Raw genomic sequence first — 17,588 nt, 5'->3', positions numbered from 1 at the left:
GTATGCAGCACTCCAGACAGGTGGCAGGTACCGTACACCTATTCTTGTCTTGCCAGGTGGTGCTGTCTTTTGTTTCTGGATCAGGAACAATCTCTGTTTAAAACCTTCCAGCTCACAGAAGCCCGGAGGATGTCCACTGGTCAGGTAGTAAATACTACGACTAGGACTAATTTAATAAATCATTATAGTTGCAACCACAATAACAACAGTAACAACCAGCAACAGCAATAAGACAATTTATTATTGGTCTGTTCCACCCTGTGCAGAAGGACCTCTGTCCGTTTTGGGTCAGGAGACGTGTGTCGTTGGCACTCTGGATTCCTGCGGGTGGCAATAATTACCCAGTTTTTACTAACTATTCTTTTTGTGGCCAGGGGGTGTGTGTATGGGTGTGCATGTGTGTGCCTGCTTGCACACGCGTTTAGGTCTGGAGTAGCACAGCCTGAAACATTACATACCTATCAGTTAATCTTTAATTATGCTCTGCTGCATTGGGTATCACCAGGCTGGGTAAGCATGATCCCCCCAGCCCTAGCTCTGGGAGCTTCTTGGGTGGGGGCAACAGCTTCCACCCCACCCCAGGAGTAATTATTCCTCTGTTATTAATGAAGAGCTACTAATGGTTGAAGTTATTAACTAGGAAGGATTAATGAAGGATTTAATGAAGAGGGATTAATTATTGGCTAGTTTGTGCACAGGAGGAGGCTGCATTTCTGCAGTGGGGGGTGAGGCCTTGCTGGGAGGGGGGGTGCATTTCTGCAGTGGGAGGGGCAGAGGCTCCCTGCCACATGCCCCTCATGGGGGGAGGCAGCACTTGTGTGTGTGTGGGGGGGGTCATAAGCCACACACCACTTACTGTGGGGGGTTGCATTTCTACCGGGGGGGGGGAGGTAGGGGGGAAGGTCTGCTATGGGGGGTGGAGGGGGGCTGTGCCCCATGCCCCTTGCTGGGAGGGGCTGTATTTCTGAGGTGAGGGCTCTGAAGCCCTCCTCCTCTCACTGGGGGGAGGTGATTTCAGCTGTGGGGGGTGATATGTGTGCACTCCCCTTGCTGGGGGGGACATTTCTGTCGGGGTGGGGCTGATCCTCATGCCCTTTGCTGGGGGAGCGATATCGCTGCACTTGGGATGGGGCTGGGCAACCTGTATTTTTGCCATGGGGGAAGTGTCTGGTCCCCACTCCTCTTGCTGGGGTGGGGGCTACATTTGTACATGGGGGGTCTGAACCCCACTGCTCTCACTGGGGGGGCCCTGCATTTTACATGGGGGGTGTTAGATCCCCACTGCCTGTGCTGGGGGGGGGCTGCATTTGTACATGGGGGGGGTGTCAACCTTATTCCCCTGTGGGGGGGACTGAACCCCACCGCCCTTGCTGGGGGCTGCATTTCTACATGTGGGGTCTGAACCCCAATCCCCATGCTGGGGGGCTACATTTCCGCGGGGGGGGGTTGATCCCCACACCCTGTGCTGGGGGGGCTGCATGGGGGGGGTTTCCAACCCCCTCCCCCCCGTGGTGGGGGTCGTTTCCGCGGGGGGGGAGGCCGCACGCCGGCCGGGGGGGGAGTGGCGGCGGCCCGGGCCCATGTGACGGGCGGGGGCGGTGCGGGGCCGCGCCGAGCCGAGCCGGGCCGGGCCGGGCCGGGCTGGGCTGCCCATGGGGGGGCCGCGGCTGGCGGCGCTGCCCGAGGAGCTGCTACTGCTCATCTGCTCCTACCTGGACGCGCGCGGCCTGGGCCGCCTGGGCCAGGTCTGCCGCCAGCTGCGGGGCCTCACGGCGCGGGACCCGCTGTGGAGGCGCATCGCCCGCGGCTGCCTCAACGCCGGCTTTAGCCCGCTCGGCGCCGACCTGTAAGCGCTGCGGGGCGAGGCGAGGCGCGGGGCGCGGCGGCGGCGGCGGCGGCGGCGGGTGTAGGCCGCGCAGGCTGCGGCCTAGCTGGTTGCTAGGGGCCGTACGCGGCCGGCGTGGTTGCTAGGGCGCAGCGCGGCGGGCGCGGGCGGGCGCCACTGGCGCACGGGGGCGATTCGCGCCGCGCCGCGCGGGCAGAGGCAGCCTGCCTGGGAGCGGGGCCTGCGGGGGCCGCTCGGGGCCCGGCCCATGGCCAGCCCGGCTACGCGCTCGGCGCTGCACATGCCTCAAAACCCCTGCTTGCTTCTGGTCTCCTTGCTGGAAAGCCCCTTGCAAGGCAGGGTGGAGGCATGTGCTTTGCAGCGTGGTCCACCCCAGGGTGCTGCAGCGAACCTTGACAGCCTCTCTGGGGTGCTGTGAGCTACCCACGAGCACCGTGGCGTGTGCCTGGGCTTGGTGAGAGGAGAGCGCCAGCAGGGTTTTTCCCCCACCCTGTCATCAGAAAATGAGCGGAAACGATCAGCCGGCGTCTGCCGAGGGGTCTCGGAGGTCTTGCAAGGGCTGATGCCAGCCTTCCCCACCTGCCTGTGTTTGGGTTGCACGGGGAGACGGATCCGGGCAGGGCTGCAGAAGAAACTGCTCTCCAACCCCCCCGGGGTTGCAGCATCCTTTGGGGACCCCCTTTTTTTGGGAGGCTGTTTTAGTTTTTCTAGGAACATGGGCTGTTTGGGGGTATCATTTTGGGGGTCATTTTCTGGCCATCATTGGCATCGGTGCCTGGATGCCGGGGGGCTGACGTGAAAGGCCTTTGGGATCAGGGCCTGCAGTTTGGGCTCGGACTTAAATACTGCATCCTTAAAGACTGTAAACCACGTCTCTCAAATTCCTGCTGATCCGCATCACGACATTTGTGAACGGACGAGATGGCCAGATTAACCAAAAGAAAGCTTGGGCTACAGGGTGAGGTGGAAAATTCTAATTCCTTGACATTGAGGAAATATTAGGCTGTCTAGCCTCACTTTTGGTATGGAACAGGTGGAAATATTAATGTTGCAGGTGCTGCCGAGCAGGATTTGAGCTTGTGTTGGGGGGGGAACCTCATGGGATTTCAAGTCCAGCAGGCTCAACACACAGCCCTCTTCGTCATGGGGCTCTGGTCCTTGGTCACCACAGTCCAGGGCTCTGTCCTTGACTCCGGCAAGGCTCCCTTTGAAGTTGGTAGGAGTAAGGGGTGGCGGACAGCTGTACGTTGCGACTTCTGGACTCTGTCTGCTGTGAGATATTGTTCTGTCTCCTGAGGAAATGAAGTCCTGTATTTTTCATTAGGAATAAGGTGATGCTGTGCTGCTCCGGGTGTGAGAGGGATCATGTGTACGTTGGAGCAGGTGCAACTTTTGTTAGGGCCACTGCTTCTATTTTTCCCCCCGCAGAGGAATGCAGGCCTATAAACAGCTACCAAAATCTTCAATAGGCGGTGGGGTGTGAGTGGACGACGTGTGTAGGTGGAGACAAGGCTGCTTGGAAATGACGCCAACTTCCAGTGGTGTTCGTTCGCAGGGTCAGTGTGAGTCGTTGCTTTCAGAAGTCTATGGCATCTTTAGGCAGACCTAAATATCCCTGCATCATCGTTCCCATTTCGTGAGTGCTGACAGGCACCGTGTGAACACAAGGCACAGTCCTGGCCCTGCAGAGCAATAATATGGTTCAGATGCAGAAAATGTGCCGGGTGACACTATAAGCAATCACTACAGGAATCTCTTGCATTTCACCTTCCAGCTTTAAATGCTTAGGCCCATGGTTCTCAAGCTGTTTCGACTCGGGGCACCCCTTGATAGATCCGGGGCACCCCAGCCCAACTCCGTGTTTTGACTATGGAAAATGAATACAGCAGTTTTTCTATGGCAAAAACTCAGATCACAGCAGGTCAGCATGTTTGTAGCAGTCTGGATTGCTATTTGAAATCCTTGAGTTTATTTTGTAAACTGTGTTTGCACACCTAACGGTGCTGATGTGGGGTGGCATCCTGGAAAGGATCTCAAGGCACCCCAGGGTGTCATGACACGCTGATTGAAAATACTTAGACCCTCAGGGAGGTTTGATGTGGTTCTGAACTCTTTCTGGAGGTAGACGAACTGAGTTTTACAGCCTCTACTGTGTGCAGACCTGAAGGATAGCTAAGAGCCAAGACCTCTGCACAGAGATTTCAAACATCATGAGTTTTATAGTGCGAGGATTATGTGCATTGACCAGATTCTCCATGCTTTTATATACTAGCTGGCTGCTTCTCTCTACTCCAGGGGAAGAGTGTGGTGTGCTGCTTAGATGGGTGTGTGTGTATGTGTGCATGCATGCTTTGTGGACAACTTTGGGATACCAGGACATTATAATTGCAATATATTATACTGCTGCACAGCTGTCAAATTTATGCCTGTACTTCATTGATAGGGACTGGATTACCTGCAGCAGAACAGAGCTTTTTAACAGTTTTCCTCCCCTTCTCACTGCCTGCTCAGTGTGTGCACCTTGGAGATGGGGTCTTGAGAGGCAGGGTCCAGAGCTGATAAATGAAGGAGGAATTGTGATTCTTGTTACCAGTGTGCTAGGTGGCTCACCGGTAATGAACTTTGACTATTGGAGTAGGTGTTAAAACTAAAGCATGACATGATGAATGAAATAGGGGAGTGCTCATCAGGCTGCTGTGTCTGTCCTGTGCTCTGCACAGTTCATTCTGGAGCTTTGTCCAACCTGAATTGCCCCAACGGCGTGGCGTTTGTTGCTTTCTTTGGAGAAGCAATGGAAATTGGTGCAGAAAGTTAACTCTTTATTGCAGAGAAGGCAGGACAGAGGTGCAACTTGCAGGCTAACTGAATCAGAGTCGTATAAACTTTCATGAGCAACAACTCATATCTGTCCACTAGGAACTGGAAATGCTGGTGCCTTTTTTGATGTCAAGCTGAATAATGTGTGGTTCTACCCTGGATCTCAAACTTCCAGGTCCCAGAAAAATACTAGTGGGGGACATTAAATGATGTGGCATTATAATAGAATATACTGTTTGCTATAGGTTCATGTTTGATCACTTCTGCTAAGTTGCTTATGATAGATTTCTGTTCCCACTCTGAATTCGGGTCTGAAATATAGGATAACTTATTTCTTTTTTTCCTTGCTCTCAAGGAGGCATTTACTCCAAAACAACACCTCCTGACATTGCATCCCCACGTGCATATAAGAGAAGGTTTCTTTTTTCCTCTGATCTTTCAGTTTTGGTATCTTTTTCCTTTTGTTCATGCGTTTGACAGTTCTTTGCATGGCTAGTCGCATTGTGTGAATCTTGCTCACGGCAAGAAGGAAGAGAAGCGTTTAAACTTGGGAAATTGTGGGGGCAAGACTGCAATACCTGATTTTTTTTTTTTTTTTAAATTCATTCTTTGAAACTGACTGGATTTCAGATTAAGTATTTCTTTTATAAATAGACCTATCACAGTTATCTCTGGGCACATCCCTTGACCTAAAAGTAATGCTCAGCTGGTTCACTAAAGTTGACTAAAAGGAATATACTCGGTCCTCCATGTGTCAAGTATCCAGGTTGTAGCCATTTTGGCCTGGAGGAAAAAGCAGCTGAGGACTCATGGTAGAGATGATATCTTTTATTAGACCAACTAGATCTTTGCAAAAAAATTTGAACTATGAACTTTCAGTTCTACCCAGGAGAACATTTACAATCTTTTCTCTGATGCCTGATGAAGGGTGTTTGTGCCCAAAACCTTGCAACTAAAGAATGTTTTTTGCAAAAATCTAGTTGGTCCAATAAAAGATATCACTTCCACAAGTCCTGATTGCTTTCAGTCCTAGAATGTACCTGCTGCAACACAAGGGAAGTATTAAAACATAATACTTTAATCCTCTCCCTCCCTGCCGCTGGTAAATGTGGCTAATTAGGCACTGCGTATTTCAGAAATAGTTTAATATTAAAAGTGTTGATTCAATGGCACACATGTGGGAAATGTCCTTAAATACCATTATTCCTGGAAAAATTAGGAAAGGCCTTCACCTATTCCTATTAGTGGCACAAAGTCCTATTATGCACTAAAGGTTTGGGGCCAGATCCAGGAAAACATTCAGCATAGGCTTGACATTAAGCACATGCTCAGGGCTGTTGCTGAACCAGGACCTCAGTGAATCAGGAGAGAAGCGACCAGCTCAAAAGTTTGCGTTGCTTTATACCAAAGGTGGCCAAACTGTAGCTCCCTGGTTGCAGGGGATTTCTGAGCACTTCAAATGAAGCTCCTGTAGGAAGTTGTCTAACAAAAAAATGATTTGAGCTGGTGCAGAGTGTGGAAGGGTTGGGATGTTTGGCCACCCTGCAATGTACCTGGGGTTTGGGACCTGCATAGATCTGGTCTCCAGTTCTGTATTCCAGCCCGCATTGACCCATATAGGAATTTCCCTTTGGAGAGGCTGCAGGATCTGACCAGTACTTATTCAGCATTAGATTTATTTATATCAGGGCCTACTGCTGACTATCCAGACAGTCTGTGTCTTAATGAGCTTACAGGTGTAGGGTCTGTTGGGGTAGGGACTGGGGCCTGGGCTGATGCCACGAGTTGGAGAGAACTTCCTAGCTCTGGAGAAGTAGCACCTTATTCACAACTGGTCTTGTCTGCGGAGTAGCACCAAATCCCCAGGAGGTCCTGGGGGTGAATAATTTTGATCTTCCGCCCCGTGCCGAGCGACCCGACTCTCAGCTGTGCCAGCAGCTGCACAGCCGCAGTAAGCCGAGCCGCTGCCCCGGAGAGCTGTCTGCCTAAACGGACAAGGCAAACAAACAGTGGGAGGGCAGGGGCCGGCGCAGAGGGGTGAAGCGACGTGCCCTTGGCAGCGAGGCAGGTCAGTCTCGGAGCCAGGAATAGCGCTCGGCTCGCGGAGCCGCGGCCCTGCTCCCCCGGCTGCGCTGTCAGTAAGGAAACCCGAGAGGCCGAGAGTCGATTCCGTGTTCCTTCGTGGCGGTGTCACGGGTGCTGCAGGAGACCAGTGTGAGCCACGGCCCGCACAACGTAACAGTCCCGGGGTTCGTAATCCAGTCATTATCCCCAGAATATTAGAACAGCCCCAGTGCAGCTTTGTTTCTGCAGTACCCATTAGGAGACCTGGCTTTTTTCCCTCCCATTCAGCAAAACTCACTCCTTCCTGGGCATACTTATCATCTGCAGCCGCTTGCAGGCCGCATTTAATGGTTTCTGGGAGTTCATAAAAGCAGAGCTTGCCTTTAAATCCACCTGCAGAAGCAGGAAATGGCCAATCTGTGCAAGCCAAGGCCGTACAAATACAAAGTGCAGGAAGCTGTGAGAGGCCCCTTTCTGCAGGCTGGAGGTCTGGGTGCAAAACCTCTTTATCTCCCCGTAGATCTTAAAAAGTGCTGCTTTATCAGGGGCTTCTCAGTCTGTAGGAAAGTGAGCAGCAAGTGACATGGAAGCTGTAGAGGAGCGAGGTTTCTGTAGAGTCTCTGCTGCTGTTACACTTGGAAGCGTGGTGTGCCGTTAGCTAGCTATGCCATGCCTGGGAATTTGTGGTGGGGAGAAACATACTTCTGGATTGCCTCCTGAAGTCTCCCAGCACCTTTTAAATTAGTCCTGGACAGTAGGCAGATGTGTCAGGCTAACTCCTGCACTTGGAAATTGCTCTGGGCATGTCTATCTGTCCCTTAGAGTTTGGAGGAAGAATCCTGTCTAGATCAATGCTTGGAAAAAAAGGATCTGCTGCCTCCTAGTCTGCGTGAAAAGTACCTGTCCCAGTAACCCGATGGAACAAGTTTCACTCCATCCAACTGCCACCTCACCCGTAGCAAAAGGCAAGGCTGTTTTGTGGGTGGTGTCTGTTACTGGGCTAGCTTCACAGTTGGGAGAGATTTAGGCAAGATTTCAGGTATGAAGCACCCTGGACACGAGGCTTGTCCAAGTCTCTCCCAGCCATGCAGGTGGTCCAGTAAAAGACATCACCCACAAAAATCCTTGTCTCTGCCATGGTTCCTGGACCATCACTCCAGCACTACCACTAGAGTCGGCACAGTTGGCAGCGTTACTCCAGCACTACTAATTATGTTGGCAATTGCTTTTCTTTTTAATAGGTCAGAAATGCACTATGCTACATTTCTGACCCATTAAGAAGAAAAGCAATTGCTGGTTGATTGGCAGAAAATACCCTTCGGTGTTCATAGTCCTGTTGGTCTTTGTCATGGTTTAAGGCCCAAAGAGGTTTTTGGCTGCTGCTGCAGTCTTTGCTGGAGCTCGGTTCAGTGTCTCCCTAATGGGGGAATAATCCTTCATGTTTAGAAAAGGGATCAGATGTCCAGAGAGGGCTTTCCCTGGCTAGATTCAGTGGTGATCATTATTAAAGAGCTGACAACTTTGAGCAAGGGTCTTTGTCCATCTTTGTGTGTGAGCAGCACATAGTGCAAAGCATCCGCCCCCAGCAAGACCTGCAGCCAGCACCCTCCTGCCTTTTATAATACTAATGATCTTCAGCAGTGCCGGAGAGGGGTGGAAAGTTAAAATAGCTGGGGCGTGAGTCTGGCAGCACTCTCAGCTCTGCCGCGGCTGGGTAGCCTGTTCTGGTGTGCTTCAGTTGTCTCAAGAGCCCTCTTCCATTTCAGATTTGTCACCTCCTTCACTATTTGGATTCAGGTCAAACCTGGGGGGCGGGGGAGACGGCTGATTGTGGTCCCAATGTTCGGCTAAATATGGGTCCCGCGCGACAGGAATTCAGGTGGAATGCCTTGCTGGCGGAGCTGTTTATATAGCGAGCCGACTTATTGAGGACAGCAACAGGGGCATCTAGCATAAATAGTCCTCTCGTCGCGGCTGTCTGTTGGTGGCCTGCAACTCGAGGGTCTCGGTTTGGTTTCCACCGGACAGGTGTCCGGATAACACAAACAAGGACAGTTGGCTTCTTGTTACAGGCTCCCCAAAGGGCCAAGGTTCGAACGAGTCAGAGAGTTTCTCATTCGTATGTGTGGTCCCCTTGCGTTGGGGGCGATGACCGATCCGGGGAAGCTCTGAAACGGGTCCGGCCTCTGCAGGGCTTTGCTCTCCAGTGCTCGTGGTTGCAGTGCCCTTTATCGAGGAGCGCGGCAAGCCTGTCTTGCGGCCGTCCCGTAGATTAAATGGGGAAGGAAACACGAGGCCAGAAGCCGTGGGGTCGTGTGATGTAACCCAGTATCTGTTGTTACAGGCACTGTTGCTCCAGCACATGCTGGAATTACACAGCGCCGGCAGGGATCTCTCAGGGACGCCATAAAAGACTTGCTGTCATAGAAATGCCTTCCATGACTGCAAGGGAGACATGGGAGGGGGGATCTTCCAAGGCAACAACCCCGCTGGAGGGGAGAGGGGAAGCATTAGGAGGAAACATATTTACTCTCTGGCTGAGTGATCTTTGGGGGGGCCCCGGGCTGGGAGTGCGGCAGTGGCCAGGGTCACTTGGGACAGTGGGGCTAGAGGGACTGCCTTGTTCTCTCACTTCAGCAGCTGGGAAGCGCAGCCCAGCAGGACTATTGGGTTTCTTCTGGTAGCTCTGCCAAGAGTGAGAGGAAATCTATAATCTGAGCAAGGATTGAAACTTTTCAGGGGTGGGAAGGGGGAAATGAAATTCTTTTATAGCAGCAGGGCTGGGATTGGTTTTACTGTGGAAGTCCATCCAGCTGCAAGACATGCACGTGAGCAACTCCTTGTAGCGGAGGCTTCCCGGGTTGTGTGGACCTGATGCAATATCATGGAAAACGAGGGTCAGAAGGGACCTCTGGAGGTCATCTAATCCAGCCCCTTGCTCCCAGCAGGATCATCCCCAGCTGTATCGTTTCGATCCTGTCCAGGCTGTTGATTTTTGTATGGGCAAATCCAGACTCTGGGGCTCATGGTCTCCCACAGGCTCGCTGATGATAGAGGCCCCTAGGCATCTTGTCTGACAAGCTACTGGAATCAGGACTTCCTGGCTAATCAGTCCCCTGTGGGCTGGGCTTCCTTCCAAATTTGAAGCTGGGGTCCTGATTCTTGAGCCACGTGCTTAATTTTAAGCATGTGCTTATGTGTTTTGCTGAAATGGGTCCTACAGGAGGCCAAGTTAGCCATTGATCAGAAGCCTGTGGTCTTGGTGTCTGGTCACAGAGCATTTATCTTGACTGAAAGGCCTGGTTTCATGTACCCTTCTCTGTTCGCCTGCCAGCAGACAGCACTCCTGTTAATGGATAGGCTTCCCTCCTCTGTGCGAATGTCTACATATGCACATTTACTGCACAGTAACTGAAATACTGCACAGTACAGGTGCACATCTACACTTGCATGCCATGCTGTGCAGTAAATATGGTGACTTATGTTCATGTGAGTGTAAATTTGATACCTGCATCATGCAGGTATCCGCACACACAGTGTTAATGTGCGATAAGGTGTTTACATGTACGGTACTGTGCAGTGACTAATTGGGCTTAAATTTGATACCTGCATGATATCTAATTTGATCTCTGCATGTGCGTGTGGACTGATTTGGGATTAACTTTAGTCCCAAATCAGTCCACACTTGGCATTAATGCGCTTTAATGCCTGCACATGTAGATGCCTGCCTATTTCCACTTGCTGCACAGTAACTTACTCCAATGAAGGCCTGGAGGGGTTCTGGACAGAGGGTTGGCTGATCCTAGCTGAAAGGTTTCATAATAGAAAGTTGCTTTTTGAAGGGGGGGGTCATGGCTTTTTGAATTCTGAGCATAGATTGGCGGCATCCTTCAAACTTGCTTCAGTCTGGAAAAGGCTGAGACCTGTTCTGGAGACCTGCAGGGCACTCGCCTCCCTTGTTAGCTTGGTGTCTCAGTGGAGCTGGCAAGGATGGTGGGAGCCTTTAAGCTGTGTGCTCCTCTCCTGCATCCCCATCTAATCCCAGGGCTGTACTCAGTCCTCCTTTTTGCCCCAAAGCGTCCCACACACATAGACCTTCAGAGAGTAAGACCAGCACTTCTAGGCTCCCTTGAAATACATTTGATCCAGGATCCCTGTCTGGAGGGACAGGCTGGACACATGGCAAATGTCTGACTTTTTTATATACGATGCACATGTTTTATTCTGTTAAAAAAATCCTTGTCCCTTCTAAGTAGGATCTGTGGGCAGGCACGAAGGCATGAAAGCCACTGAAGCAACGAGCAAGTGTTAGGGACCGAAGGACTGATTGCATGCAACCCTTTCCACCTCTAAATGATCTGGGCTGCTGTCCCCTGACTAAATGGGTGAGCGCCTACAGAGCAGAGAGTCTTTTATTTTTGACGTTTAAGTCATCTTTTTGAGGGGCCTTGGACATTGTCGGTGCCTGTGTGTGTGTGTGACGTAGTGGAGTGAGCTGGTGACTTGGAATCTGGACCCGGGGGAGACTTTGAGCTGGGATTTGGGGGTGGGGAAGGGAAATATTTTGGAGCAGTGAACGGAATTGAAAGTGGGCACGGAGCACAAACTCTGTCTTGGGGGGGTAATAAGTGACGAGGAGGCTGCTGGACCAGCCCCGACCTGCACTCTGGCCTCAGAGACTATTGCCAGAGCTCCCTCAGAAGTGGAATTCCTCCTTCCGCAGGTCGAGCAAGTCGTAGTCCCTTTGCAGGCTGGAAGGGAAGGAAAATTGAAGTGGGGAGGCTTTGTCTTCACCTCCGTAGCCTGGCTTTGCTGCTCATAAACGTCCAGTCTGCCGAGGCTTCCAGGCACTGTGTGTGCATGTGTGTGGTTCGTGTTTTTGTTTAAAGGGGGGCACAGGAATGCAGTCAAATTATAATGGTGACTAAGTGCCGGAAAGCAGAGAGAAAGGGGAGGGGGAGCGAGGCGAGCAGAGTGAGCCCCAGGCTATGGAAAGGAGTCTGGGAAAACGAGACTCCGGCCAGGCCCCAGGGCCCGGTTAGAGATTCCTCCACGCATTACCAGCCACAGGAGATGTTTATTTACAAGGGGCAAAGCTTTCTTGGGTGCTCTGTCATTTCTAAAACAATGGCAGGTCTTGGGAACGGGACTGGAGGGCACCTCTGGAGATGGGTGGGTGGGAAGGGGGTCACTGGATTCGGGGGGGAGGCAGGCACCTGCTCCTGCCTTGCATGCACAGGGGAGGAGGGAGTCTCAGTGCCGCTGAGAAATGCAAATTCCTTTCCCGTAGCAGCAATGCTTGGAACCAGGCAGCTTTACAGCTAGGAAGTTCGTCCTCAGTTCTTGATGCTTCCCAGGGAAGTGGCTGTCCTGCAGAGCTGGGAGGGAGATGGGGTCCAAGGGCTGGCAAGAAGTCAGCTCTGCTGCTTGATTTCCAAGTCTTGTGGATAGTGAAAACCAACGAGTTGCTGGCAGAGGTCAACAGAGGCTTGAATCGTGTTCAGATGCCTTGCAGCTGGGGACATCCTACTCAAGAGCCACTCATGGGCCCTTGTTTTGGGAAGTAGATGGTTAACCCTTCACCCATGGCCTTGCCACGTCCCCCCCAAGGTCCTAGCTCCATTTGTGAGTTTTCCCTGGTCACTGTGTAGCTCCGCTGGCTTTCTCGTGCCATCCAGCACAGCTCTGTCCCTGCGTGTTCCTACCTAGGTTAGTTTGGGGTGATAAGTGCTGCTTGTTGCCTTCTGGAAGTCCAGGAAGATTATATCCACTGCTCCCCCTGCATCTAAGGATCTGGTGATCTGATCGTAAAAGGCCACCAGGTTGGTCTGACAGGACATGCCACTGATGAACCCGTGTTGGCTGCCCCTGAGCATGCAGTCCCCTGCTGGCCCCTCCTGGATGTGTGCCAGCATAATTTTCTCGAACTGTCAGACCAACCTGGTGGCCTTCAACGACCAGGTCACCAAATCCTTAGACGCAGGGGGAGCAGTGGACATCGTCTTCCTGGACTTCCGGAAGGCCTTCGGCACTGTCTCTCACCCCGTTCTCATTAAGAAACTGGGGGCTGTGGTGTCGACCCCCACACAGTCAGATGTGTCGCCAACTGGCGGGAGGGCCGCGCCCAGAGAGCGGTGGTGATGGGTCACGTTCGACCCGGAGGGACGTGGGCAGTGGGGTCCCCCAGGGCTCGGTCCTCGGGCCCGCAGTGTTCAACATCTTCATCAGTGACTTGGACGAGGGGGTAAAAAGCACCTGTTCAAATTTGCTGATGCCACTAAGATGTGGGGGGATGTGGGCACGCTAGAAGGGAGCAATAGGCTGCAATTGGCCCTAGACAGGTTACAAGGGTGGGCGGACGAGAATAGGATGGGATTCAACACCGACAAGTGCAAGGTGCTGCACCTGGGGAGGAAGAACCGGCACCATACCTACAGGCTGGGGAACTCCCTTCTCATCAGTGCAGAGGCAGAAAAGGATCTTGGGGTCATCATTGATGCCAAGATGAACACGGGCCAGCAGTGTGGGGACGCGGTCAGTAAGGCCGACCGCACCTTGTCCTGCATCCGCAGATGCATCTCGAGCAGGTCCGGGGAGGTGATCCTCCCCCTCTATGCAGCACCGTTCAGGCCGCAGCTGGAGTACTGCGTCCAGCTCTGGGCGCCACACTGCAGGAGGGCCGTGGACAGCATGGAGAGGGTCCAGAGGAGGCCACTCGCATGGTCGGGGCAGCAGGGCAGGCCCTACGAGGAGAGGTGACGGGACCTGAACCTGTTCAGCCTCCACAAGATGAGGCTGAGGGGAGATCTAGTGGCCTGTTACAAACTAGTCAGGGGGGACCAGCAGGCAGTGGGGGAGTCCCTGTTCCCCCGAGCACGGCCAGGAGTGACCAGGAATAGCGGTCACAAGCTGGCAGAGGGCAGATTCAGACTAGACATCAGGAGGCGCGACTTCACGGTCAGGGCGGCTAGGGTCTGGGACCAACTGCCAAGAGACGTGGTGCAGGCTCCTACCCTGGGGGTCTTTAAGAGGAGGTTAGATGTACACCTTGCTTAGGGTCGTTTGACCCCAGTACTCTTTCCTGCCATGGCAGGGGGTCAGACTTGATGATCTGCTCAGGTCCCTTCCGACCCTAGAGACTATGAATCTGTGTTGTTTGCCTTTGTGATGGCTGCTGAGCCCTGAGCTGATGTTTTTAGTTACCTGTCCACAGTGACCCCCAGATCTTTCCTGTGTGGTAGCAGCTCCTGTAGAGCCCCTTGTAATCTGGGCCTCACTTAGAGTAAGGTTTTCAGCTCTGGAGGAGCAGCAAGCTTAGTCAGGATTAAGCGCGTGCCCACGGGGTTTTGAGGAACACCCTTGTAGCTAGGCAAGTCCTTGCCCAGCCTTGTGCAGCCTCCTACCACTGCATAGGAGATAATGGGGCTGTCACCCCTTCAGTCCTTCCCTGCCAGCCACAGCACGTCAGTCTGTAGCTCCAGGCAGCAGAGCTTTGGCCTGTTCTCTTCAGTTGCATAGTTCAGCATCACCAGTTCCTGTTACACGTGCCAGGCTGATGGTCGTGGCTCACTCCATCTCTGTTCTCTCTGCAGAGCACCTGGCATTCCCGTGAAGGAACGGGTGAAGGTCTCTCAGAACTGGAAGCACGGCCGCTGTCGCAGGGAGACACTGCTGAAATGGAAACGCAAGCAAGTGGCCCCTTTCTCCCCCCTCTTTCGTGCGCCTGCGGGTGGGGGATAGTGGGGTTCCTGACACCAGCTGTCCCACGGATCTGTAGGGCCTGGCCAGTGAAGCTGACCAGTTGTCCCCGTCTCTGCTGCTCCTGGCCAGCTGGGGTGGGGTACTGCCTGCTTGGTATCTAACCCAGATGCCGGGTGTCAGCTCTCTGCAAGGAGCTGCTTCGATTCTAGCCTGGGGATTCCTCCTTTCGGATTCCCCATGCTGCCGTGGGTGGATGCAGCAGTCACTTGGGGCCCCAAGCTTTGGACAATTTGCTTTCCAAGCCTTTCTGCTTCTCTGCTCATCCCCGCTGCCCAGCTCCTGACCTGGGCTCTGCCTTGCTGTCCTGATCCAGTGTGCATTTCCCTCCTCCTTCCTGTCCCTCCACCGGGCTCTCTTCTTTTATCTGCCTCTTGTCATGCATCCCTCCCACCCCCCACGCACACCTGGCCTGTGTCCATGAATTCTAACATATTTCAGACTGGGGAGGGAGGGAGGGAGGCTCAGGAAGGGATTCACCAGGTGCACATGCCATGTTGACAAGCTGCGATTGTGGTGCTTAACTCCCTGCATGCCATGCCGTGTGCTGCAGGTTTGCAAAGTAGATAGTGAGGCCAGGGACTTGTGCATTGTTGAACTGAAGCTGTTGCAGCAGCTGGGCAAGGACGTTTGAGGAGGGCTCCTTTACAGCAGGGGCCTGTCTGTAGCTCTCACTGTCCCATGGTGCTGTGTTCAAGATGGCGAGGTCCACCCCAGGGACAGCTCTAAGGCAGCCAGGGTTCATTTGCTCCCTGTATGTGGCTCTTGCACCTGCTGGTGAAACTCTTGCTTCGCCAGGGGCCCGAAGGGCTCTGGAAATGCAAGACGCCCCTGAAAAGCTGGAAGTGCTTTTCCCATGTGGACATCCAGGCTCTAATGCCGCCACAATTCAAACCACTGCCTCCTAGCCCAGATTTCAAATTCTTACCTTTCCTTTTGGGCAAATCAGTGTGAAGAGGTGAGATGCTAAATGGCAGCAGAAGGAAAAGCACTTTGGTGGCCAGCACAGGGAAGCTGGAGATTCGCTTGCTCTCAGGGAGCTGCGTGGGAGTGGAGGAAGGAAGGGGAAATCAAAGCCCACCTCCAAACCCAGGCTGCTGCTGCAGAGATGCTTGGGTCAGACGTGCTAGAGGCCAACACGGAAGCCCCTGCGATGAAAGCCAGTCAGAAGCCTCCATGCTTTTGCTGGGAAGCCCAATTCCACTTAGCTTCTATGTAGATAGTGGAGCTCATCCACAGCAGCCAGACAGCCTGGAGACCCTTGCAGGGCCTATGTGCTTTAGGGCCTGGGCAGCCTTTGGTCTTCCCCTTGCTGTCCCCAGAAGGCCTGTTTAGTACCACTGAAGCCAGTGAGCACTGCAGTTTGGGTGCCTGATGTTGCCCACGCCTGTTCCCATCTCTAGGGCCTGTTCTAGTGTCAGCTCCATGTAACAGCAGCAGAGAGCTCAGCCGGGGGCTCTCCTGTTTCAGCTTCTGTTACCAGATTGCTGCAGAGCAGCTCTGCTCGTGTTCAGGATGGTATCATGCCAGTGCTGGGAGCTTGCAAATATTCTGGCCGGGGGGCCACACGTTAGCCCTGCACCCTCCTCGAGTGTCACTTGGAACCCCTTGCCCTGCCCAGTGTGCTGCTCTGCTTTTTGCTCCCTGCATTGTGCTTCCTGCCCCCTCTGCTGCTCTGCTTTCTGCTCCCTGCCCTGTGTCCTCACCTAATCTGCTGCTCTGCTTTCTGCTTCGTGTCCTATCTGCTGCTCTGTGCTGCCCATTCCCTCCTCAGGCTGTCATGGGCCACACAGAATCTGCTGCACCATGTGGAAGCTCTGAGCCATAGGTTGGCCACCCTGACTTAGGGTGTGACTATCCCATGCTGGCGGCACGACTTAATGAGGATACTCCCAGGCCTGCCCTGCTTGTGGGTCCTGGTGTTTTCCTGGTGTTGGAGTAGGGACGTCCCACCTAGGACATGTTGCTGCTGCAGTGTACAGTCCTAGAGGCGCGGGCTAGAAGGTTCCTCTGGAGGCCATCCAGTTCAAGCCTGTCTGTAGGCAGATGCCCAGAGTCCCTGCAGAAAGCTGCTGCTCACACCTGTGCTGACACATGGTATTTCACACCCATGCCTCTAAATCCCAGGCTTCCCCGCTTGTCTCCTTCCTGAAGGCCTGGCTGGAAATGTGCCCCCAGCATGCACTGCCTCTGAGAGGGAAGCCTGGCTTCCTGTGCATGCTGCTGTACTAAGCACTACTCCTCCACCTCTAGGACACTGGCAGCTCCCCCTTTGCCCAGCACTGACGCGTGTTGCTGTCTCAGTGTCCAACCTGTGCTTTTTTATTTGTTTTGCAGCTTGATGCCCTGGTTGCAGCTGGATGGCAAGTGTCTGTACCTGTCCCAGGCGGAGAACATTGGGGCCTACCAGCTTCGCCCCGACAGGGCAGGCATACAGCGCCACCCCCACGCCATCTTCTCCGGCCACCAGGAGGATGTGTGCCGATTTGTTCTTGCTGACTCGCACATTGTCAGCGGAGGCGGGTACGTTGGGGTGGAGGCGCGGTGTGGGTGGCCAGTTGTGGGTGGCCCAACTTCCTCCTTGCTTTGTACAAACCCGCTCTGGAGGTCAATTTTGTTCCATCATGTTTAACCTGTTGGAGCTCCTGGGGGTGTCTCAAACGTCTCTGAGTGCTCCTGTGACCTCAGGTTCAGGGCTTTCGTTCTGCTTCATCCATCTTTCTTCCTAGAGTGGTGACTGTGTAGACAGTGCACCTAGGCTGCATTCAAGGCCTGGTAGCTACAGCTGTGCATGCAGGAGATGGGTTTTATCCAGGTGGAAACAGCTTATCAGATCCTCAGGTTATCAGATCCTCAGCTTTTCTACCAAAAATACCACAGCATCATGAGTACTGGATCCTCCTTCCCTGAGTGCACAGGGACACACTCAGAGTCTGAAACCCAAGCTGGGACGTTTTGGAGCAACAGAGATGCATTGTAGTTAGTGTCTGCATCTTCTGGCAGAGTAGGGTAGGAAAGAGTTTCCAGAGAGCAGCGATGATCAAGACTCTGGATTTAGTCTTGCTCCGGTGTTGGAGAGCTGCTGCAGATCTTGCGGGGATCT

At 53.4% G+C, this 17,588-nt stretch overlaps 1 protein-coding gene and 1 long non-coding RNA gene across 3 annotated transcripts in view; one reads left to right on the top strand and one right to left on the bottom strand.

The window, feature by feature from the left end:
- Positions 1 to 220: 220 nt before the first annotated feature.
- On the bottom strand, positions 221 to 1,851 carry LOC149860192 (uncharacterized). The gene is made up of 2 exons (XR_016443617.1): positions 1,713 to 1,851; positions 221 to 321 (listed from the first exon to the last, which is right to left on the bottom strand). It is a non-coding gene; the product is annotated as an uncharacterized LOC149860192 (long non-coding RNA).
- The window catches only part of FBXW4 (F-box and WD repeat domain containing 4), a 79,166-nt gene continuing 63,089 nt past the window's right edge, over positions 1,512 to 17,588 (top strand). Inside the window, exons 1-3 of one of the 2 annotated variants that reach the window (XM_090058315.1) lie at positions 1,517 to 1,846; positions 14,320 to 14,415; positions 16,823 to 17,008. In XM_090058315.1, coding sequence (XP_089914441.1) covers positions 1,653 to 1,846; positions 14,320 to 14,415; positions 16,823 to 17,008 — 476 coding nt within the window. In that variant the 5' untranslated portion in view covers positions 1,517 to 1,652. Of the gene's footprint in view, positions 1,847 to 14,319; positions 14,416 to 16,822; positions 17,009 to 17,588 lie in introns of both variants that reach the window. The other variant, XM_090058316.1, reaches the window with a different exon arrangement.

The sequence above is a fragment of the Crocodylus siamensis genome, chromosome 7 (assembly GCF_052110815.1).
Source record: "Crocodylus siamensis isolate JL-2025a chromosome 7, ASM5211081v1, whole genome shotgun sequence".
In the NCBI taxonomy this organism is placed as follows: Eukaryota; Metazoa; Chordata; order Crocodylia; family Crocodylidae; genus Crocodylus; species Crocodylus siamensis.
The sequence above is the reverse complement of the archived record's forward strand: the minus strand, read 5'-3'. Positions and strand labels throughout refer to the sequence as shown.